This window comes from Suncus etruscus, chromosome 19, assembly GCF_024139225.1.
Source record: "Suncus etruscus isolate mSunEtr1 chromosome 19, mSunEtr1.pri.cur, whole genome shotgun sequence".
In the NCBI taxonomy this organism is placed as follows: domain Eukaryota; kingdom Metazoa; phylum Chordata; class Mammalia; order Eulipotyphla; family Soricidae; genus Suncus; species Suncus etruscus.
This window is the reverse complement of record NC_064866.1, coordinates 15,640,134-15,665,931: the sequence shown is the minus strand read 5'-3', so window position 1 is coordinate 15,665,931 and position 25,798 is coordinate 15,640,134. Positions and strand designations below refer to the sequence as shown.

Below are 25,798 nucleotides of genomic sequence, written 5' to 3'. Positions count from 1 at the left end.
GGAAAAAATCTCAAGATATTTTTAAGCCACTAGAAAAGGTTCATGACTGGAGAGTAAAAATATTTTGAAATCAAAGATGCAGCTCAGTGATAAAGAGTGCAAGTATGTCTCACAAGTATCAAGCCTTGCGTTCAATGCCCTGACATATAAAAATTTTAAGCAAAAAACAAAAATGTTAAGTATTAGCTATAATGGTAATAGAGGATTTTTTGTATGTACACACAGGCATATTGAACCACTTAGGAATCATATGGAAGTATCGAATATATGCTTTATATATGCATCAAGAAGGAAGAAAGTGCATTAACATACCATCTATATACTTTTTTTTTTTTTTTTTTTTTTTGGTTTTTGGGCCACACCCGGCTGTGCTCAGGGGTTACTCCTGGCTGTCTGCTCAGAAACAGCTCCTGGCAGGCACGGGGGACCATATGGGACACCGGGATTCGAACCAACCACCTTGGGTCCTGGATCGGCTGCTTGCAAGGCAAACACCGCTGTGCTATCTCTCCGGGCCCATCTATATACTTTTGTTATATGAAAGCTCTTATTATAAATTTTAGAATTGTGAGAAGTAAAATACTTAACATTGGTAAGACAAAAACAGATTCTAAAACTGGAAAAACATTCCATGCTCATGATTAAGTAAAACATTTGTGTTGCAGAAGACTATAAACAGAATCCCTATCAAATCCCAACATCATATTCCCAAGAAATATAGCAAATAGTTCTCGTATTGGTGCTTCCATAGAGACTATGAATAAGCAAATCAATCTTAAGAACTAAGTTGGAGTATCACCTATGTGGATGCCAGATAGAGGCAGAGTCCTTTCACCGAGTTTCAACACCATACTGTAGTTAATACTACCTACTAGAAGACAATCCACCAGAAAAAGATCATTTATGAGTAATCTTAGCTCTGTAAAGGCACATTTTTTGTAGCAAAAAGTATTTTTAATTAAGGCAAATACACATTCTAGCATGCTGTGGCAATATATCAGGTTGCAGTGCAATGTAAACATAACTTCAATGCAAGGATTATGCATGACAAGCTCCTTAATATAGTCCTGGCAATTATATATTTGCCCAAAAGCAAACAAGTGTGATTACATCGAACAAAATGCTCTGCACGGTAAAGAAAATCTTCAGTAAGGTACTTTATAGAAAGAAAAATAAATTGCAAATCATTTCTGTGCTTAAGTGGTAAAAGATCAAAGATAAAGGTGTCATATTCAACTGGAAAGCCAAAAAATCCCAGATCTGTTAGAAAAGCTATTATCAAGTAGAAAAGAAAAGAGACAATGTGGTCATTTCACAATTTCTAGTTCTTAGCTGATCTTAGCACATGATTTCTCTCTGACCTCTTAAAAGTTATACCATGTCTCTACTATTCTGCTAAATCTAAAATTCAGGTAGTTTATCAATTCTAGAAAATTCCCAGTCTTTAGTACTTCGAATTCTGCTTCTTTGTGATCTTTTCATTTTTCTTTCCAGAATTCTATGCTCAATCTATCACATGCTCACTTAAATTCTTCTTCCTTCACTCAAGTTTTCTGGTTTTGTTTACGGGTCACATCCAGCTGTATTCAGTGCTTACCCCTGGCTCTGTACTCAGGGATCACTCCAGGTCGACTTAGGGGACCATATGAGATTCCAGGGAATAACCCCATCTGGTAATATGCAAGAAAAGGGCACTGGCAACACTGAAGTATCACTGGGAGCAACTTCTGAGCATCACTAATGAGGCACCCAAAATAAAAACTAAAAATTTAAAAAACAAATTGCTATAATTTTTATAGTGACAAATAACTTGAGATTATAAAAATTTTAGACAGGAACCCATCAAGAACCATTAAATATCTGCCTTTACCTACTATTTGACATATATTGCTGATGCTAGAGTCTGTTCAAAAACCCTGTAGTGTCTATCACCAGTATCCTGAATGTCCATGATTTAAATTATGAAAATATAAATGTAAATTATATTATACACATTAAGCATTATGTAGCATCATAAGGAAAAACCCAAAGCAGACTTGCTCTTCAAACCCTTATTCTCCTTTGAATACCTATCTCGATTGTTTATGTGTCCCTTAGCTTGCTTGATCGTTCAAGCCCATGTTCTCTCTTGAACACATACTCCTTTCATTCTTCCTTGCATCTAAGCTTCATTCAATAAAAAATATCTTGCTTCAGGGGCCCAAGCAATAGTACAGTGGGTAGGACACCTGTCTTGCACACTGCCATCCGGAGTTCAATCCCCAGCACCTCCAATGTTCCTCCAAGCATGCAGAGTATATATCTCTGAGCTCAGTGTCAAAAATAAGCACTGGCCATCATCAGATGTGACACTTAAACCAAAATAAAAATAAACTATTTTTCTTCACTAAAAAACATACTCAGTTTTAGTAACACATCTATTAGATACTGAATATATCAAACCCAATGTTATTGATTAGAATTTAATAATGATAAAGAAACCAGTCAAGATACAATAGTAATTTCTTTTTTTTTTTTTTTTTTTTTTTTTTGGTTTTTGGGTCACACCCGGCGATGCTCAGGGGTTACTCCTGGCTGCTTGCTCAGAAATAGCTCCTGGCAGGCAAGGGGGACCATATGGGACACCGGGATTCGAACCAACCACCTTAGGTTCTGGATGGGCTGCTTGCAAGGCAAACACCGCTGTGCTATCTCTCCGGGCCCGCACAATAGTAATTTCTAATTTGAATTTGAACAAAGCAATTTCTAATCAGTATTCAAAATATTAATGTTACAAATTGTTTTTTTTTTTTTTGTGTGTGTGTGTGTGTGTGTGTGTGTGTGTGTGTGTGTGTGTGTGTGGTTTTGTAAGCACACCCAACAATGCTCCAGGATCTACTCAAGCAGACATACTGGATGCTGGGAACTAAACCCAAGTTGGTGTGTATAAGGCCACATTGCTGACTTGAGTTACAATTTAGAAAAAGCTAACAGCTAGTTTAACAAATAGGACCTTTCATTAATTATTTAGTTCTAAAGACTCCTTTTAGTTTACATATACTGAAAAGGGAACTATGACTAATTTTATGAAAACTGAAATTTATATCCAAATATTAGCCACTTCAATTACTTTATGTTGTAGTAGTCTTCATGCCATATGCATTTTCCTCTTTCCAAAAGCTCATTCTTTTAGTTTCACAATAACAAAATGGTGTAAAATGCCTAAAATCAATTACACATTACAAATAATAAGCACTCGGAGGTGGAGAGACAGCAGAGAGTAGGGTGTTTGCCTTGCATGCAGCCAACCTGGGAAGGACCCAGTTTGATTCTCAGTATCTCATATGGGCCCCCAGGCTGCCGGGGTGGGGATGGGGGATTTCTGAGTGCAGAAGCCCCAGAGCGGCCACTACAACCTATCGATCAGTCAAGTTCTTAAAAAAAAAACAAAACAATAAGAACTATTTTAAAGAAATGCAATGGGGGGTGGGGGTGGCAGAAAGTTATTACGATAGGCAGGAAGTGAACCTGGGTTTAATCTCTAGCACTCCATATGTTCCCCTGAGTCAGTCAAGAGTAATCCCTGAGTATAGACACAGGAATAAACTAAGCACTGCTGGATATGGCCCAACACCCACACAATGAAAATAACAAATAAATAAGCCCTAAATTTTTAAAAAAAGTAATGTCCTGTTTTACTCTGATCACTGGGCTAATCTTTTTGCCCAGAAACTATCTAATAAAATAAACATTTAAGGGTAATAAAAAAAAAAAAGGACTACCTACATGAGATTTAGATATTCTGTATATAGGGGTCGGAGATAGCACAGTGGTAAGGCATTTGCCTTGCAAGCAGCCAACCCAGGACCAATGGTGGTTCAAATCCAGGCATTCATATGGTCACCATGCCTGACAGGAGTGATTTCTGAGCAGAGAAAGGAATATCCCCTGAGCACTGCTGGGTGTGGTCCCAAAACCAAAAAAAGTTATATATATATATATATATATATATACACACACACATATATATTCTGTATATAATACAAATTAACATAAACTGCACTTAACTGCAGAAAAAGTTCTATGCATAATCACACATAAACTCCAAAACTGTATTTCCAATTTTAAAACTGAGCAGGAATGATGACTGAACACAAAGACAGGAATAAAACCTGAGTACCAAACAAATGTAGCCCTAAAACAATAAGTTTAAAATATTACCTAATTCAAAACAGAAATCATACATTGTCAGTCTAAAGTGAACTGAGACTCTGGGAACAGGACTATAGTACAATGAATAGGGTGCTTGTCTTGCATAAACTCAACCAGGGTTCATCCCCTCTTCCCCCATCCAAAAACACACCAAAAATTAAAAGTCTGTGTGAAAAACAGGCTTTCTAAACCAATTAATAAAAAACACTCTGCCTTATGGTTCTCATAAACTTAATTTGGCTTGGAGACCCTACTCAGCAGTGCTCTATCAATTAAATACTCCACAGTTCTGAGGGTCCCTGAGGAGTTGAAAGATCAAACCTGGGTTCTAGGAGCAAAATGTGTGCGCTCTAATCCTTTCAGTCATCTCTCTCTAGTCTTTTCATAAAATGTTCAACTGTGTTTCATGTGATACATTTTTACTTCTATTTTAAATATTTCCATACTTGACAATACACTGGAATCAGTCCAAATGTCCATCATTGTGGGAACAAATTTGTGGTGTCAAGCAGCTATGTTGAAAAGAAACGGTACACTCAGAACTGCAGAGACTGTAATTTAAGCAGGCCTGTTTTTAATTAAGATCCTATCTGCCCTGTATACCAAAAGAAAATCACAAAATACATAGAAGAGTTATTTTTAAGAACACTAGAGAGTGATAGATATGATTCAGGAGTACCAAAACAAGTGAGGGTTAGTCCCATGACTGCCACAACTTACTCCCTTAAAAAAAAATAGTCCAGGTCATAACAAAGTTTAGACAGAGAAGGCTCAACTTCAAACACTTCCTAATTTGGAAACATGGGGAATTCGAGAAAAGTAAATCAAGCTAAGTCTGCAAAGCAAAGTAGCAGAGAAGAGCAGAATAACTCCGGATAATAACCCCCCCACTTGATATTCAAAGCATGCACCAATAAAGGTAACACAAAAGTATTTTTCTTAAGATTTAAATTGTTAAATCAATAAAAATATAAAATTGGGGGAGGCAAAGAAATAGTACAGTAAGCAGGGTGCTTGCCCAGCATATATACATAGTTGACCAGGGTTCTATCTCCAGCAACCAACATGGTCCCTCAAGCACCACTAGGAGTGATCCTTAAAGTACAGTGGCAGGAGTAAGCCCTGAGCATGAGGTTATGGCCCAAAAAACACAATGACTAGCTTTAAAAAAAAATGCTTTTAAAGAATTTGATGGGGCCAAAGATACAGCAGTAGGGCGTTTGCCTTGCACACAGCTGACCTAGGAAAGCCTGAGTTTGATCCCCAGCATCTTATTATATGGTCCTCCAAGCCAGAAGTGATTTCTGAGCACATAGCCAGGAGTAACCCTTGAGTACCACCAGGTGTGCCCCCCCCCAAATGACATAAGTAACAGCCAAATTTATAACATATATAGGCTAACAGATGAGAAAAAGTATTCTAGTACTAATATAGTATAACATTCCTTCAGAAATCATAGTAAGCTAAAAGCATATGTTATAAATTCTAGAACAGTCATCAACAAAGAAGTTACTACAACTTATCAGTAAACCAGAACAAAACGAAACTAAAAATAAATCTAAAAAGCAGGAAAATAAAACAAGGTAAAGCTAAAAAAAAGTGCAGCTTTAAGACTAAATCATATTAAATGTATATGGTTTAAAAACCTCAAGTAAAAAGGTAAATATTTGATTATAAAGTCTGGTCAGAAAGATAACTAATTTGTTTAAAGCCCCTCAAACAACACCAACAGCTATCCTTTCGTTCCCTAGCCAAGACAGCCTGATTACTGATTAAGTGTAGACTGATTACAAGTGAGGTGTCAAAATCCCCCCCCCCAAAAATTCAACATCGATTATAAGACTGCAAAAATAGTTAATCTAAGCAAACTAATAGAATAAAGTAAAAGAAAAAAAAGTATGCCGGATGCAAAGCAATAAATGCAAAGCAGTAAATATTACCAGGGAAAGACAAGAGTGATAGTACTGAGAGGTTGTTTGTATTGCACATGCTGACCCATATTAGATCCCCGGGATCCTTGAGCTCCACCAAGATTAGTTCCTGAGTGCAGGGCCAAGAATACCACTGAGCATTGGCAGGTGTGTCCATAAAACAAAAAATGTTACCGAAAATCAAGTCATGAGTATCAAAAGTACATAGTACTCCTAAACAGTCCTCAAACTAAACAAACATAAAACTCTAGGAGAAATGGAGAGCTGGGGAAATAGCTCAAAGGTCTGGAGTGCATAAAGAAGCAACAGGTTGATGCCCAGGACACAACAGTAGTACCTTGAGTGCCAGGAGAGGACACACAGGAGCCTATAAGGAGAAGATGGTCCCAATCTCCCCAAAATGCATAACTTTAAACAGAGTTTAAATCTCTCTCAGTAAGTGGAAAAAATATGGTAAACAGCTCACCTACCTCAACAAACATGACATTTAGAAAATGAATTCCTGAGTGCTTATCTAAAAGTAAGCTCAAAGCAATGTCAGGTGTGGCCCCAAACCAAATAAAAACAGATCACCTAAATAGTTCCTCTAAATAGTTATTAAACAAGTACAGTTTAAAACTCCGCCAAACAGTAAAAACCAAGCCCACACAACTCCATCAATGATTTGTATGAAAACAAAGAAGAGGTATTTTCATGTAGGGTATTCACCTTAATATCAAGAAAAAAATAGAGGTCTATAAAGAAAATCTGGCACGTTCACAAAAATATTACTTAATCTCAGAGCTAAAGAGATGGTACAATGGTAAAACTGCACACCGTGCAAGTACAGGAACCCCAGTCTGATCTCCAGCACTTCATCTAGTTGGACCAGATGCAAGCTCTGAGATCCCAACACTACATTGGCATGGCTTAGGTAATCCCCACAGTTCCTTACACTAGAACTCCTGCAAACATTTCCAGATTGGCTGGGCACATTTAGGAAACCCCCAATGCTTCACTCAAAAAGTTATTACACATAATAATAATGAGCATGAATACAGGAGTTATACAAAAGCAACATTCAAAAATCTTGCCTATTTATTTACACTAAAAACTAGACTTTGAATCTCTTGAAACCATTCAAAACACCATTTTATTTATATTTTTTATACACCAAAACTAGACCTTGAATCTTTCAAAGTATTATAGCACCAAAACACACAAGATAGGAATAACCTTAATAAAACTATACAATGGAAACCAACAGCCTTAAAAGAAGGAAATAAACCATAATCATACATGGAAAAACTCAATATGGTCAATGTCCCAGAAACTGCTATGCAAATGCTCAGTAATTCAAATGAGATTCTAGATTTCTATATACTATGTGACTTAAAAATGGAATACTATGCTGTTGACAAACAGGTAAAACATAGGTCAATAGAAAATATAGTACAAAAACATCAGATAGTATCTTAAATGATGCAAAACAATTTAATTTAGTCCTTTCAACAAATGGTGCTAGAAATGATGGTGTCCATATTTAAAACCAGAACTGTTGAGTCATAATTTTCTGTCATACTTAATATTAAAAAGGTCAGATATTTATCATACATCAAATCAAAGAAATTAGTAAGATTGAACATAAATTTAAATACAAAATCTACAAAGCATTTTTTAAAAACTATTTAAAAAATCTTTGTAATCTTACAAAGTGGACAATGACTTAGACATGACACACAAGAAAAAAGAATAAACTGTTTTATCAAAATTAACTATTACTATTGAGATAAAAACAGTGAAAGAAAAATATAGATCTGATAAAGAACATGTAATCAGAATGCAGATTTCTCAAAACTCTATCAACTTAATTTAAAAAATAAATGATAACTACAGAAACCTGACCGCAACAAATGTCGTTGTGAAGAACTTTTATTGGGACCACAGAGAAAGATTTGTGTGTTTAGACAACTTATAGCCTGTAGTTGGTCTTATGCCAGGATGCTTCATGGGTAAGGTCTCCCTGGTTTTAGGCCAAAGGTTTTTCCTTTCTATTTCTATTATCTATGGGAAAAAAAAAAAAAAAAAAAAACACCTGCCACACTCACTTTTTTAATTGTATTTTTTTAATCTCATCTTCTAAATTGGGGTTGCCACCTTTTTCATAGAACCTTGGGACACTGGCTTATTTTATCACATATTCCTACATTTTTCTATTAAACTAAAAGGAAAGGAATAAAGAAAGGCTGGGGGCCAGAGGCCAGGGACCAAGTGGTCCCAGATGCATAGGCAAGAAAATAAGTAAGACAGAAGTAAATATCCAAGCCTAAGAATCAAGGGACCTAAACTTTAACAATCTAAACTTAAAGAAACGTATTATACTGGCAGGCCAGCGTACAGGATGATGGATGTTCTCTGGGTCCATTGAGGGTGGGAGGTTGACACTGGTGGTGGGAAGGGCCTTGACTCATTGTATATCGGAAATTCAACTATGAAGAACTCCTTAAATCATAACTTTCAATAAAATAAAATTTTAAAAATAATGAAAGATTTAACCATTAACAAGATGATAATCAGATGGCAAAGACTTTCAATATCATAGATTAAAGAAATGCAAATTTAAAACTAGAGACAGACAGTAAAAGGCATTGTAAAGGATTTGCGCAGAAAGAAATCTCAGACTGCTAGAAGGAATGTAAAATGGTACAACTGCTTAGGAAAATCGTTTGCAGTTTCTTAAACACATTTATCAGATTTTCCTGCCATTTCATTTTCCAATGAAAAAAATGAAATTATTTATGTTCACATATTTAAGACAGAAATATTCACAGCAATTTTATTTATAATATTCCAAAATTGCTACCAGTCTAAATGTCCGTCAAGAGTTCAATAGGTAAACAAACTGCTATACAGCAACACAAAGTAATATGCTGAAGTCAAAAGGATACATGTATGATTACATTTCTATCAAAATACAGAACAGATTAAATTGTGTATAAAAATCAGAAGTGTTTGTGTGTCAACCTGTAATTTTAGGGGGAAAAATGTGTCAGAAAGAAAAATTTAACAAAATTACCTGTACCTGGCTGGGGCCACAGTACAAGCCAGTAAGCCAATGGGGGTTCTATTCCCAGAGTTTCCTGTCCCCTGCCAGTATTATCTGAGTTTAGAATGAGGAGTAAAACCTAGTACCAGAGAAAACGCCCCCACTTCCGAAAAAACTAAACAAAAATTGCCTAAACTCAAACAGAAGTAGGAAACAAAAACACTTCATTTTATTATTTTAACAGACACTTGTATTGCTTTCATTATTTCATATTAAAAATAGTTATACATTGTTCTGATACCAAAACAAAAAAAAAAGAAAAATAATTTTTGGTTTTGAGTCATACACAGTATGTGCTCAGAACTTTTTGTGGCTCTGTGCTCAGGGATCACTCCTGGAAGGATTTGGGGGACCCTTATGGTACACTGAGGATCTGGAGGATTTAATTCAGGTTGGTTGTTGCACTGTCAGGTGCAAGGCAAGTGATATAATCAGTTACTTGTGCTATCTCTCCAACATCAAAAGCAAAAAAATTTATAGCCACTATTCAATCAATTAGGCACAATTACTTTAACTTTTATAATAAATAATATTAAAAATGCTAAGTAATTTTTCATACTATTTCATTTTCTTTTTTTTTGGGGGGGGGGGGAGTTTGGGTGACACCCTACCTAGTGCTTGGGAGGGACCACTCAGGATGCCAGAGATCAAAAACTGGGTAGGCAAGCACAAGGCAAAAGCCCTCCACGTGATATATTGCTCCCACCCCTTGTTTTCTAGTTTTTTCTTCTCTATTGATACCGAAAACTAACATTGCCCTTCAAATATGTTTGGACATAAAATATCTATTTGTTAAGTTTCTTCACTTCTCTACTTACTTATTTTTCTATGAATTCTTTTCCTCCTTATCCACTAAAATGGATTATAGTGTGCCTCAGTTTACTTCGGTTACTATAGTATCAACAACTTGCTGAGCTATTCCCAATTTGAAACCCTACACCTATCTCAAATTAAAATTATAGCCAAGGGTAGGAGAGATGGCATGGAGGTAAGGCATTTGCCTTGCATGCAGAAGGACAGTGGTTCGAATCCCAGCATCCCACGCCTGCCAGGGGCAATTTCTGACCATGGAGCCAGGAATAATCCCTGAGCACTGCCAGGTGTGACCCAAAAACATAAAAAACAAAACAAAACAAAACAAAAATCATAGCCAAAAACATCTGGAAAACAAACAAAAAATCTCCCTTAAGTCTCATTTCTCCCCCAATCTATGTGATGAGTTGAACAAATAAACCTATTAAACCATGAACAAGAACTTATAGTTCACTATAGGTTTTCATTAAAACAGAATAAAAGACCTCCCCGCAAAAAAATTATTCTAAAATGTCAATATAGTCAAAATTTTATTAATTCAAAAACATTTCTGACCAGCCAGTATCATTGGACTAAACAGGCCTCTTGTATAGTCACACTTAAGGGGAGGAATTGCCAGTGCAGACAGTAAGTATTTGGGTACTGGAGCTTTGGCAAACATTGTGCCAGACTTAGAAAAGAAAAAAGATGTATACAAGGCCCATAGACTAGGGCAGACAGGCTTACAAAAGCCAAAACAAACCATAATATACCAAGACATTCAAAGACACAAGGATTAGAAGAAATAAAAAGCCTAAAGAGTAAGGCTGATAACATATGAGTAGTTTTCATGGTCTAAGGGTGAATGAGAAAATATTCAACCTCTAATGTGAGGCCCACTCCCCCCTTTACTAGAAACCAGCTCTTTGGCCTCAAAATTTTTGTAACAAGTTTCTTTTGTTTAACGTTCATGGTAGCTGATTTTTAATATGATATTATCCCCACCATTCATAAAGTAGAATACAGCAAAAAGAAATCTCTGATTAGAAAAAGTATTCGGGTCAAGTACCTTCATCAATTTAAAGCCATAATTTCCCCATAAAAAAACTGGGTTATCATCTTATAATCACAGAAACAATTCCTGACAGTAAGACCTGGAAATGTTCTCACAGACAGCAGTTCTGGATGGAAAAAAGTATGGCTGGCGATTTAGATTACATGTCTCTGGCACAAATTCTAAAATAAAACTCACCCTTGGGTTTTGTTGCCTACATCATGGTTTTCAAAATCTAACTGAAAAAAGTTATAGAAGTACATTGACAAATTTAGTTTCAATCTGTGCCTACCTTCACGCCAACTGCAACATCTGTGACAATTCTGAAAAGAAAAGAAAAGATTCAACTTTCCATTCTGTTGGTTACTGTCTGACCTCTAAGTTTGAAATTAAATTAGTTCATCACTCAAAGTCTCTACTGGCAGTAAGCATGGCATGCGTTATTACCATTTTCTAGAAGCAAGTTCCAAACCTGGGACACGACTATTATTTTCAGATCACTTACAAAAGTACCAAATGGGTGGGGTGTACAAACCTAGCATTGCAAAACCTACAATTGGCAAATCAACTGGTAACTCCAACTCAATCTTCAATGACTAACTTCCATCAAGTTAACTGGCCAGAATCAATTAACCCCCCACCCCCCCAAATGTCAATGGCACAATATAAATAAATGTTGGGAAAAAAAAGAGTCAACAAATTCCTGAACCTTCAGCTCAGGTCTGGGATGGGTGCAGTGGGATACCTCTGAAAGTGGTCTCTGAGGCTCCTACCAATTAACTTAACATCCCTTGTGAGTCTAAATCCCAACCAGTTGGTTAAACACTAACTGATTTCAGGCTCCCCCCATGGAGGCCAAGGAGGGAGCTGATCATTGAGGGAGTCCCTTACAAGTTGGGGAGCTCCCAGGCTGGGCTGGCTCACTCCTTTGCAATGAGTTAAGCCACAAGGTCTTCTGGTTTGGATGTTGTGACCTGTTCAGTGCCAGAGATGGAGAGAAATGAGAGGATAGAGGAGAGAGGGAGAGAGAAGAGAGGGAGAGAGAGCAGAGGGGAAAGAGAGAGAGGAAGAGAGATGAGAGTGAGAGTGAGAAGAGAGGGAGAGATGAGAATGAGAGAGAAGGGAGGGAGAGAGATGAGAGGAGAGAGACAGAGAGACAGAGACAGAGACACCCAGGGTCTGCCTCCTCCTCTCTCTAGGCCTCTACTCTGCTGCAATGATGTTCCACCAGAACTCGGGGTGCTCTTTTTTCCCGGGTTCCCATGCCCAAAAAGTCTGGGGCCCAGTGGGCCAAGCTTTCCAGCCTCCGTCCTGCTGGTTGGTGGTAAACAAGAAGCTTTTGTCAAAACCAAAACAGGGAAAATTTGGCGCCTCCTTTTCCAGGTGGGCTCACAGGGGAATGAGGTAGGGATTGGGGCCAAGCCCTGAACATTCCTGGGGGAAATTGGGGGTCCCTCAAATTTAGGACTAGAGAGGGGGAAGGGATTGCAATAGAGGATTAGGGATCAGGACTGTTTTTTTTGGGGGGGGGGGAGTGTCCCTCAAATTTAGGACTAGAGAAGGGGAAGGGCTTTCAATAGAGGACTGGTGACCAGGTCTGTTCTTTGGGGGGGGGGGTGCCCCTTAAATTTAGGACTAGAGAGGGGAGAGGGCTTGCAACGGGGGATTGGGAACCAGGACTGTTCTTTGGGGGGTGCCCCTCAAATTTAGGACTAGAGAGGGGGGAAGGGCTTGCAATGGGGGATTGGGGACCAGGACCGTTTGGGAGGGGGGTCCCTAAAATTTAGAACTAGAGAGAGGAGGAAAGGTAGGTCCTTTGCAAGCAACCGAGCAAGGCTAGGCCTGCTTGGGGTCGGCCTCACCCCCATTCCTGGAGCTCCAGGGACCTTAACAAAGGAGTCGACAGGCATCTGCACCCCATGGCATGCTAGTCACCCCCTTTCTGGGGGACACCCCAGGCCTAGATCCCTGCAGCCAGAGGCCTCAACAGAGCCACTGGGCAATGCCTCACGTTGCAGGTTCGAGTCCCAGGTGGGGAAGTAGCAGACGGGGCGGGTCAGAGGGAGGAGGGGGGCCCCCAAAACAACACACACACACCCCTGACGCCCCAAAATCGAGAGAGAGCGAGTGAGCCAAGGGAGGGGTATGTGCAAATGGCCTGGGGTTGGGGGTGAGAAAAAATTAAAAAAAAAAAAAAACGGTAGCCCGGCCCTGGGGGGGGGGTTGTCCCGCCCACAGCACCCCTAACTAGCTTGAGGGGGTCCCCCCGAGACTCCCTGGCTTCTCGGGGGCGTCTCACGTACCCGTCCATGGCCAAGGCGGACACAAAGCTTCGCTCTTCGGGAACAAGGAGGCGAGACGCGCAGCAGCCGGCGGCGGCGGCGAGCAGAGAGAAAATGGCGGACGGGCCCCCACGGAAATAGCCGAAGGCGCTCGGAAGCGCTCGGCACGGTGAACGGGCCCCGACGGAAATAGCCGAAAGCGTTCGGAAGCGCTCGGCACGGCGCACGAGGTCCCGACGGAAATAGCCGAAGCCGCTCGGAAGCCGCTCGGCACGGCGCTCGCGGGGGGGAGGGCTGGCGGAAATAGCCGAAGGCGCTCGGAAGCGCGCGGCAGCGGCGGCGGCGGCGGCGGAAATAGCCGAACGCGCTGAACGCTCCGATCTGCCCGGCGGGCCGCCGAAGCCGCCGCCGCCAAGCGCCTGCGCATTCCGCGCACTCCAGCGCCCCGGCACGCGTGCGCAGTTCATGGCGGCGCTTTTTCGCGCGTCTGCCCGCCCTGAAATAAATCCCAGCGGCCCTTGCGGCCTCCATCCTCTCTTCTTCCACTGTATCCAGCTAGACTAGGCTAAAGCTAGGCTGGGAAGAAGCTATATAGGGGGATGCACAAACTATATCCTGTCCCACTCACCTGCTTTTGTATAAGGCCAAAGGAAAAAATAAAAATGATGCATGCAAGACTACTTAGTAAAGTAAAAGCAATTCTTTTTAATTTTAATTTATTTAAAGAAAATGCATTCCAGAGTTGACATAACTGATCAGATTACATTTTACTTTAAAAAATATTTAAGGTTCTTTACAAATAAGGCATCAAGTATTACATGAAATAAATTGCATTAAGAAGAAATTAAAAAAAGAATACAAAATTAAGAGTCAGAAATGAGACTCATGCAGCAATAATTAACAAAAGCCTATGTGAAAGTCTGGGTTCAAATTGGAAGTCTTGCATTTCATTGCTGTGTGACATAAGGCATATTCATTAACCTCTCCAGGAAAATATTTACTGAAAATAATTGGATTTCCTTTAGTGAAAATGAAAATAGGATTGGAAATAGAATCCCTTCTTAGACGCTTTTCAGGTCACTACTTCAGTTTTTGTTTGTAAAGAATCTTCCTTAGCTTAGTGACAAGCTTTAGTAAATAGATAGTAAGTACATTTGTTTTAGGAAGACCATAAGCTACGTGATTTAAAAAAGAAAAAAGAAAATGGAAAGAAAAATGATAGAGATGGAAGACAAAGGAAAGAATAAAAAATTCAGTCGCAAGTATCTTTTTGAAAATTATTGCATCACAATGAATGCATGAAAGCACCATCAGAAAGTTTAGTAAACTTTTCTTTAAAAAAAGAAAAAAAAGGGCCCAGAGAGATAGCACAGCGGTGTTTGCCTCGCAAGCAGCCGATCCAGGACCAAAGGTGATTGGCTGGAATCCCGGTGTCCCATATGGTCCCCCGTGCCTGCCAGGAGCTATTTCTGAGCAGACAGCCAGGAGTAACCCCTGAGCATCGCCGGGTGTGGGCCAAAAACCAAAAGAAAGAAAAAAGAAAGGATAAGAGTTCAAAAAAAAAAATACAGTAATAATGGTGTGAGAGTGGCAATTGTTGTTGTTTGCATAGGCCCAGCAAAATATAGGGAAAATGGACAAAAAGAAAAAAGAAAACGAAAGAAGCCTTGGCCTACATACAAGGAGACCTTATCCCTGAAGTTTTCTGGCATAAGACTGATTTTTTTTTTTAATTCCAATAGGTATTGGGGATTCGCAGCCATACTCCCTCTCTCTCTCAACTCCATTCTACTTTCTAAGTCCATTCTACCTCCTAAGTCTGAAGGCATCTGTAGAAGAGACTCTTCCAGCCTAAGATGGGAAACAACAGGTGGAACCAAGTGGGAGATCTTTTTTATTTTATTTTATTTTATTTTATTTTATTTTATTTTATTTTATTTTATAATGCAAGGCCCCCTGTTTTTTGTTGTTTTTTTTTTTTTAATTTTTATTATGGTCCAAATGAATTACAATTATTTCACAGAACTATGTGACAATGAATGAGGGGCATTCCCACCACTAGTGTTGTCTTCCCTCCACCCCTGTTCCCAGCATACATTTCATCTCTCCCTCCTTTACCCCCCATAATGCAAGTGGGAGATCTTAAGCCTCTATCTAACCTTAGGGACCATGAAAAAGGTAGAAAGGCATGTGTGGCCTAGCTCCGTTTTGACGAATTTGATTGACTCTATGTTCTCCCTCTAAGAGTTCATTTTCATCACATATTGGACATTTTCTTCCAAGTATTTTTTTCTCAAAGACTCAACAGTTTGGAAAAAACATTTCTGGAAAGTGCTCAGTGTTCACTGAGTAAGTATTTTGTCAGCACTGTTGACTCACTTTCACTCTTCATTACCAGTCATCATGCATGCAGTCATCATACATCATGCATCAATTCTCATTGTGCAAAATGTTCACTCCTCTCTCTCTCTCCCAACATCCTTTACACCTACTATCCCTTTGTCTGGATCTCAGAAATAAAAATAATTCTTGGTTTGATTCTGAGAGTGTCAGTCCTTAAAATAAATGTTTTCTCCTATAATACATTCCTTTTGCTTTAGCCATTGATTTGTGACACATATAGTATCCATGACCAATGACTTTCATGATCGTTTTTCACATTTTTGTGGTTTTGTGTATGTATTTTCACTCAACACTTAAATATGTAAACTCCCAAAGGGCAAGAGCTTGAGCATAATTCTCTGTATTCTCCACATTGACTCAATCAATATTGATTGATTGTTTCTTGCTTCATCTTGGCAAAAATAAACTCTCCCATGAGGACAACTCTATCCTTAGGTGGCAAAAGAAATTAAAGTCTTAACAAAAAATAATTCAAAACCATTTTTCTTTATTTTCTCCAAAAAAAAGAAATTAAGAAAACCAAACACAAAAGTCCAAAAAATAATCATTGTAATTACTTATTCAACCCCACTACAGTTTAGAAAATTTTTAAGATTATTTACAAATAAGGCATAATGTATTACATGAAATAAACTGCATTAAGAAGAATTAAACAACAACAACAAAAAACAAACAAACAAAAAAAAAACCAAAGAGTCAGAAATTAGACCAATGCAGCAATAACTAACAAAAAGTCTGGGTTTAAATTGGAACTCTCGTATTTCATTGGTGTGTGACATAAGGCATATTCATTAACCTCTCCAGGAAAAGAGTTCCTTGACTGAAAATAATTGGATTTTTTTTAGTGAAAATTAAAATAGGATTGGAAATAGAATCACTTCCTAGATGCTTTCCAGGTTTACTACTTTAGTTTTTGTTTAAAAAGCATCTCCCATAGCTTAGTGACAAGCTATAGTAAAAACATAGTAAGGGCTTCTCATTATCATTATTTTGTTTGAATCATCATTTAAATTATTTAATCATTCATTTAAAAAATAACTCATCATGTATCTGATCATTAGATTTTTAACAAGCAACAATAATCTTATAAATAATTCTCCATAGACATTTTCATGTTTTATAGAGAGAGGTTAAGCATGTCACTAAAGTAATTAGATTGGTTGGTATTTGCCAGAATGAATCTGGGAAAATGTCATCGATAAATTTCTAAAAACTTCATCAAAATCCAAATTTGTATGACTTACCCATGGGCTAGATTACTAATCTCAATATTAGCAGATGGCCATTCTTTGTAATAAATGACAAAATTATATCCGTGTTTATGGATGCTTAACAAAATACGGTAATAAAATGTGAATTTTCTGTACAGTATTTTTTTCATACCCATATCTTCTTTCAGTCTAATGATTTGTTCGTTCCCATCCAAATGGTAAATGTTTTGACCTTTTACAGAGATTTACACTATGGGAACAATGATTAAATCTAAATTTCAGTGTCTGCTAAGCCAAAATGAGGTATATTGATGTAATAAAAATAGTAAATGGGACCTTATTCATAATGTTTTGATTTTATTTTAACCACACTAAAAGATATCATGTAGCTTTTTTCATGCTGCAGTTTCTTCTTGTGAGAAAAAGGAGTAATACCAGAAGCAATTATATGATATTTTTAATTTGGTTATATATTTTTGAATACCTGATATAAAACCAAAAAAAGGAAGAACAAACTACATGAACATGCACAAAATGTGTATATAGAGACAGAAAGTAGATTAGAGATTGCGTGGAACTGTGAGTGAGAATAGGAAATCACCATATAGTCACAAGTTTTCTTTTAAGGATAATGGAAATGGTTTCAAATTAGGTTTTGGTAAAAGTTGACAATTCTGTAAATATAATATAAATCATTGAATTATGCATTTAATAATGGTGATTTATGGCATGTAAATTATATATCAATAAAGCAAAAAGAAAAGTAGATGTTTTTCACTCCTGTCCCCCAGTTACTGAATTTTGTGATTCAAAGGCAGTCCATCCTGCCATTTCAGAGATATTCTAGGGCATATGCTGATTAAATATATAAATTTTTTTCACTTCTAAGTATTAATTGCTATACCCTTTTCTGGGACTTATTTCTGTGTGTGTGTGTGTGTGTGTGTGTGTGTGTGTGAGAGAGAGAGAGAGAGAGAGAGAGAGAGAGAGAGAGAGAGAGAGAGAGAGAGAGAGAGAGAGAGAGAGAGAGAGAGAGAGAGAAAGGGTAATAGGAGACACCAGATGTAATCAGAAGTTGCTCCTGAAACTGCTTTTAGGAATCCTTCCTGGCAGGATTGGGAGCAGCATATGGGATGCCAAGAATTAATCAGCCACATGCAAGGCAAGGCCTTGCCCATTGTATTATCAAGCTAACCACTGAAATTTATTTCTTATCTAAAAAGTCTTAATAATCTTTCCTTATGTATGCATTTAGAGCCTCCTCATCCTTGTTTTTCTAAATGAATTCTTTAAAAAAATTACTTTATCCTTGAATCATGACATCTTAATAGTCCATGAAAAATCAAATCATGATTCTCTTAGAGCTTATTGTTAAGAATTTAAGTTACCCCCAATTTTGCTATTTACAAGCAATTCCGCAATGAATACAATTGTTTCTATTTCATTTTCTATAACACAAATATATTTATTAGATTAATTCTATAATATATAAAGTTAAGCATTCTGCCATTGAGTGATAGTCTATTTTATCTTCAGGTCATCAATTTCGGGATAAGTTTCATCAATGATTGATATTATTCAATCCAATACATAAATATATTTTATTCTTAAAAAAACTATCATATTGTCTTTCAAGTTCTTAAGTCTTTATACAGAAATATTAGTAAATTCCTAACATTAAATTTTAATGATTTCTCTAATATACATGGAGTTAATACGTTTTCAAAAATTACCAAATTGGGGCCAGAGAGATAGCACAGCAGTAGAGCATTTGCCTTGCACAAAGCCAAACCAGGACGGATGGTGGTTTGAATGCCGGCATCCTATATGGTTCCCCATGCCTGCCAGAAGTGATTTTTGAGTGCAGCGCCAGGAGTAAAACACCTGAGCGCTGCCGGGTGTGATCCAAAAAACAAAAACAAACAAACAAACAAAAAAAAAACGAAGGTCAGGCAGGGCTAGACAAATGGGATAGTGGGCAAGACATATGCCTTGAACAAAACTGATCTGGATTTGATACCAGGCACCATATGTGGTCCACTGAGCATTGATATCTAAGCACAGAGCCACAGAAGGCCCTGTGCACCTCAAGATACGATACAAAAACAAATTATATATACAAATAATGCAAAGATCAAATAGAACTTATGAAGGTTATGAATGGAATGTGAACAAATATTTCAGAAAATTAAAACAAAATGCTTTGACCTCACTCAAAATAAGAAAAATTCATGATAAAACTACTCATTTTTCACCTGTCAATGCACATCCCCACCCTATTAGGAGGACTTAGCACAAAATTTCCCGAATAATGATAAAATAAAATTTAAAAGAATTTCTTTCCAAACTATTATTAATTAATAAAAAAGAGAGAGAAACTAGATACACTGTCAAAAGTTTATTTGTACTGCATTTCTTCTTTGGCATCTTCTGGAACATATAGAACTGAGATATCCCAATGAAGGAATACATTTGTCAGAAAAATCATGTGAATCCAGAGATCCAAAATATAAAAGAGTAAGACATTTCATATCAAAAATTGGGCCAGAGCAATTATACAGCTGGTAGGGAACTTGCCTAGCACAAGGCAGGCCTGGGTTTGAGACCCTGAATTCTATATAATTCCCCAGCACCTCCAGGAGTTATCCCTAAGAACAGTCAAAAGTAAGCCCTGAGCACTGATGGGTGTGATACAAAACACTAAAGTTAAAATAAAATTAAATAAACAAAGAAAAGTTTCATGTCAATAAAAGATCTGTCACAGTTCCTAGATTTCAACATAGTAAGAGAATTGATAGTTAAGGATAGATAATTCAAGAAAAATAAGCCAAAAGTGTCTAGATGAATTTCTCAGAGTTGTGCTTCTGACAAGTTAGGAAAAAATGATAATTAAAAATACATAGAAAGGGCCAAAGAGGTAGCACAGCGGTAGGGTATTTCCTTGCATGTGCCCAACTTGGGAGGGAATTCCCAGCATCCCATATGGTTCCCCCAGCCTGCTGGGGTGATTTCTGAGTGCAGAGCCAGGAGTAATACCTGAGTGCCACTGGGTGTGTGGCTCAAACACCAACCAACCAAATAAATAAATAAATAAATAAAGTTAAAAAATACATAGGTTAAAAAATAAATAATAAATAAAATAAATAAAAATAAAAAATAATAAAATAAAATACATAGAAAAATGTTAATTTGGGTCTCAAGAGATAGTACAGCAGGTAGGGCATTTACCTAGGCCAACTTGGGTTAGATCCCCAGCATGCCATATGATAATTTCTGAGTGCAGAAGCCAGAAGTAACCCCTAGCATTACTGAGTGTAGCCCCAAAACAAAACAAACATGTTAATTAACTTTGAGACTAAAAAATTGTTGTAAGGAAATATAATAATAATATTATTCTATAGACATGCAGTAGCAGAAGAGTGGAAGTGTGGGTGTGTGATAAGAATATGAATTCTCTATTCCAAAGTAGGAAGTCAATAGGAAATATCTGAGATGAGGGACTATATCAGATGAACAAGCTATTCAGAATTATATAGATAAATTCTCGGAGATACAGGGAGAAGGGTAAAAGTGGTTGTTTCTGCCGGTGTGTACTTAGGGATAAGGAAAGAGTGAGGAAATGGTATTGTTTTGGGTTTTGTTTATTTTGTGATAAAGCTTCCAGAACTATTTACTTTTAAAGCTATGTGCATGTGTTACTTTGATAAAAATAAATTTTACATTTTGAAAAGAAAGGATTAGGTGGCACTAAGCAAAGGACTGTCTTAGCACGAACACATCGTCTCTTTTGTGTTTAGCAAAAATGACTGCTTATCTACATGTTCTATGAAAAAAGCTTAGCAGAACTGGCTGTCCTTCCTATAACTATGCATATAATAAGGATTATTCTTAGAGGAGGGCACAATAGTTTGAATGTATCAGCAGTTTTTAGAATGATCCTGCATAAAGAACAAAACTAAGAGAAAAATAAAGGGAAAATATATAGAAAAGTAAAAGTTGAAAAAGCTAAATGCCAAAGGAAAACTACATCATTTGCTTTATAATGCTATAAACTATGAAATATTATAATGTAGGTGGCTTTATAAAAAATTGTCAAATATGAAGGATCATCTAAGATAGTGATTTGCAAATGAAAATGTGGGTTTTAAACACATTACAGAAATAGTAATATTCACAAACTAAATGCTTTGATATCACACAAAGAAAGAAACCAGGTAACAAATAGAAACTATCAGTCTTTTTAAAATATTTAATATTAAAAATATTTTTTGTTTTTAAGGCCTTACCTGGTGGTGTTCAGGGGTTACTCCTGGCTCTGAACTCAGTAATTACTCCTGGCAGACCCAGGGACCATATAGGATACCACAAATCTAACTTGGATTGTATGCAAGGCAAATGCCATTCCCTCTGTGCTTGGACCCTAAAATTTTTTGAAGTAGTTTATTTATATTTGTATATTTTATTTATATATATTGTATATTTATATATACAAATATATATATTTGTAGAGAAAGCAGGTAAAGCTTTTGCCTTTCAAATGACCAACCAGGTTTTGGGTTTTAATTTCAGACATTTTATATGGTCCCTTGAGCACTTCCAGGGGTAACCCCTGAGCAATTCTTGGTGTGGTAAAAAAAAAAAAGACAACCACAAACTCAACACTTCTTCACAATCTATTTTTAGGAAGATTCTTATAAAGATACTTTCCAAATCTAGAAACAAGTCTAAGAATATGTTAATTAAATTAATTGTGTCCCAGAAAGAAGCTTGACAAATTCTTTAATTCTTTTTTTATTCCCTCAACTAATAAACTGTCTTGTGCATCTACATTTTAAAAATATCTATAATGTGAATATCTAAGTAAGGACTATCATGTTCTGCTCAGAACTCTAAAATGAAACCTGATTTCATTCTGAGTAAAAGGCAAGATCTTTACATCTTTACAAAGATGTCCACAAGAATGTTCCGTTCTTGTCCTCTTTGTGTCTTTTTGTGCCTGTCAACTCACCCCGTTCATTCTTTGCCAATATATCATCCTTCTGTGCTATTCTAAAATCTTGAAACTTTCACTTAACTGGTGTTCTCCTCTTCTCTCAAAATTCCAAAAACTTAATGTCCTTTGGCTCATTAGTTCATAATTTGACTTCACCTCTTCATAACATCTCATATTAACTTTTTTTATTCAAATCTCGACTTTATTCTGAAGAATCCTGATCATGTGAACTAGAGTAAAACAGTTGCTCTGTAAGTGTAACACTTCAGATTCAATCCCCAGTGCGACCCATATGCTTTCTGGGACTCCTAAGACTACAATAGAGTGAATGACATCTACTGTGCACAGACACAGACAGGTGTGTGCATTTTCAACACTACTGCAATAAAAACTGCGGAAAACTATGACCAGGAATATGATCCCTGGGGAACATAAATGTGAGCTATTGTTCAAAGATTGTAGAAAAGATTCTCAGTATGACTCCCCAGAGCACAGCAGCTGAGTATGTAGGCACTTCGAATCCAGATGTCAACAAAGATGGGAGGAAGAAGAGAAACTAAAAAATATAAATGTAAACACAGTTATCTTTTATCATTCCCAATAATTTTAGTCCTATTTTCCTTCCCCTCTTTTTACTGAAATCATCTCCCCATTCTGACACGCTATAATTTAATTAATTTATAGCATTAATTGAACTGTTTTCATTAGAATACTATCTCTAGAATGGCAGATAATTTTGCTCTGATTGTATCTCAAAGTGCCCATTACCAATATTTAACACAATGCTAGGGAGATGATATGGGGATTATAATGCACTTGCCTTGCAGGCTGCAAACCCCAGTTTGATTTCCAGTATTGTTTTTGTCCCCAAAGTACTCCTTGAGCACTGCCTAAAATGATCCTTGAGTATGGAGTCAGAAGTAAGCCGAGTACTCTCAATTTATTGCCCTTTCCCACCCCAAAAACTTGATTCAGCTCTCCAACCAAAGAAGGAATGGATAACAGAGCTAGTAGAAATACCCATTTCCTGAGGACTGACTACGAACTTGTTAATGTTGAGTGAATGTGATTTCTTTACTGATGTCTTCTTTAGACAATGACAAGCAAACTCCCCATTAAAATAGTAAAGAATGAAGGATGTGGATATGAAAAAGAATGTTCGAATGAGTTGGAGGTGATTATCTTGGTGAAAGCCAGTGAAGAACTTATTAGTCATCTTCAAATAAATAAAGAGCTGTCACAGAAAGACATTTAGTTGTATTATTTATTGTTCCTACAAATGTAATGGATTATGTTACTAGAGGCAAAATTAGCTCATTATAAGAATGAGCCTAATAATAAAACTAGCTCAAACTGGACTGAGCCAAATCATGCTTTCGTTAGCATTGTAGTATTATGTGTACATGCAGAAGCTAAATGTATCTTTATCTAGAGAAAGGATAAAATATATTATTGCTTTAGACAGTGGCTTGATTTGGGGATGTTTTTGAGTCTCTTTATACTCTAGAATCTGGCATAAAGTGTTCTGATGTCAGCACTTATCAGATATATGCTTTATCAAAACAAATCCTCCTTACTGAACTCTTTCCTCATTCCTTAGTGGCTTTAAAATTTATTTCAGCAGTTATATTTTTTACTAAGGCCCAGTTGCTGGCCATAGCTGATCAGATCAGGAATAGGCAACTTTGACAATAATGCTTTACATGTAGGCATCCCTGGCTTCACATCCCAGCACTGAATGGCTCCCTAAGCACCATCTGGAGTGACCCCTCCATGACCCCTAAAAGTTTAGAAATAACCAATTAATCTTCTTACTTTTATGATTTTAAAAGTAACTTCTAAAGTTTGAAGGAATCAGCAGTATTTTCTATGTGAGCTAAGAAATGAGGCATCTCGGGGACTGACAGATACACAGAATGGGGCAATTCCTTGCATGCAGCCAACCTGTGCTTGATCCTAGCATCCCATATGGTCCCCTGAGTCTGCTGAGAATAATTTCTGAGCATAGAGCCAGGAGTAACAGCTGAGTGCCATTGTGTGTGGCCCCCAAAAATAAATAAAAAGAGAGAGAGAAAAATGAGAAAGCAAGCAGAAGGAATAAAAGAGTAAATATGATAGAAAGACTAAAACCTAACTATATGACAAAGGTGATATTGTGGTTGTCAGGCTTTTGAGCTTTCCAGCCCTTAACTCTATTTCTTCTAAGGCTTTCTTTCCTCCTCCCTTTCTACCCCCTCACACACTCCATCCTTTCTCCCCTCTCTTTACCTTTTTTAGCCAGTTAATAAATTTTTCTAAATTGCAACATTAGAATTACAATCAATACATAATTTAATTTTAGCCACTGTTTATCTATATAAAACCCCAATTAATGATCAAAATATACTGTTTACATAAAAAAAGCAAAAATGAGAATTCATCCATATATTTGTTAGAATTGCATATATTGTCAATTCAAGAAAAATTATAAGTGAGATTACATATCATATAGCAGTCATACAGATTACTTCGCCATCATGCCATCATGTTACTTGCTACTGGAGATAAAGTTCTTTTTAAAAAATGTGTAGAAAGGACCCAGGATGTGGTTCAGTGGTAAAGTTCTGCCTTGCAGACATGAGAACTAGGGTTCAATCCCCAACACTGAACATCAGGTTCCCCAGAATCCCATATGATTCCACAAACCCTTCAAGGGTTATTCCTGAGAGGAATAAACCCTAAGCAAACTTAGTATGGCCCCCAAACCAAAATCAAAACAAAACAAAAAGTAAACCTTGGTAACAGGTATAAAATATTAAGTGTTTAGGAACTTCACAAATGTACTATATATTTCTATTTGTATACCTTAAAATCATTAAGGTTATTGTCTATTCAGTTTTCAGGAGATGAGGTTGAGTTAATTAGTTTTTTCTCTTCTTGTCATCTGCTTAACATTTTTGTTCTTTTAGGATTAATTGGTGGTATTCTAATGAAAATAATAGAACAGGTGTTAGAAAATAAGTAGTTTCTAACTAAGCAGCACTCACAAGCCGGGATGGCAAATAAGCAAGGGTGGAGCAGAAGGACATTTTCAAGGTTATCAGAACAATCAAAGGATTAAGGCTACTCTCCAAACTCAAGATTTGCAGTAGGAGAAAGAAAACAGAAGGAAACAAGCATGCTTTTTGGTCAAGTCGCAACTATATGAATTGATCTCTTAGAAGTCAGATCTGGTCTCCAGATCAAATGATTTTAACCTCTGAGACCTCTCTCCCATCTTTCTTCAGGGCAGGGGAAAGAGATGTAAGGGAAAGAGATGGTAATATGTTCCGGTAAATGTTTAATAATGGGGTTTGTGTTAGAAAAGCTTTGTTTTGTTGTGTTTGCTGACTTGGATGCTCACATCATTACTCTGCTCCCTAACTATATTTTTCTTCTTGGGAATTAGTAACCTAACCTATCCTTATTTGAGATCATTCTTTGCTTTATCTCCTCAAATACAAGTTATAGGAGACTAGTTAATAGGCTTTTTATTTGTTTGTTTTGGGGGAAATCATACCCAGCTGTGTTCAGGGCTTACTCCTGTCTTTATGCTCAGGTATCACTCTTGATAGGGCTCAGGACATCATATAGGTTGTCAGAGATTAAACCTTCTCAACTCAAAAGCAAGCACTTATTCTACCAAGCTACACCCCAAAAGCAAATGATTTTATGTTGCTTGGCCCCATGCAAGGCTAGTGCCTTACTGCTATACTATCTCTCTGGTCCGGCACTCTTAGTTCTTTGCTGCTCTCTCAACACTTAGAAAGATGTTCCAGTTCAATGTAATATGACAATAAATGACTATGAGATAAATTAATAAATAGATTTCTGAATC

General features: G+C 37.1%; 1 protein-coding gene across 5 annotated transcripts in view; it reads right to left on the bottom strand.

The window, feature by feature from the left end:
* The window catches only part of PTBP2 (polypyrimidine tract binding protein 2), a 954,659-nt gene extending 941,165 nt beyond the window's left edge, over nt 1-13,494 (bottom strand). For all 5 annotated transcript variants that reach the window (XM_049765726.1, XM_049765725.1, XM_049765727.1 and 2 more), the window contains exons 1-2: nt 13,357-13,494; nt 11,346-11,376 (exon numbers count right to left, since the gene is read on the bottom strand). In XM_049765726.1, coding sequence (XP_049621683.1) covers nt 11,346-11,376; nt 13,357-13,364 — 39 coding nt within the window. In that variant the 5' untranslated portion in view covers nt 13,365-13,494. The remainder of the gene's footprint in view (nt 1-11,345; nt 11,377-13,356) is intronic.
* Between the last annotated feature and the right edge of the window lie 12,304 nt (nt 13,495-25,798).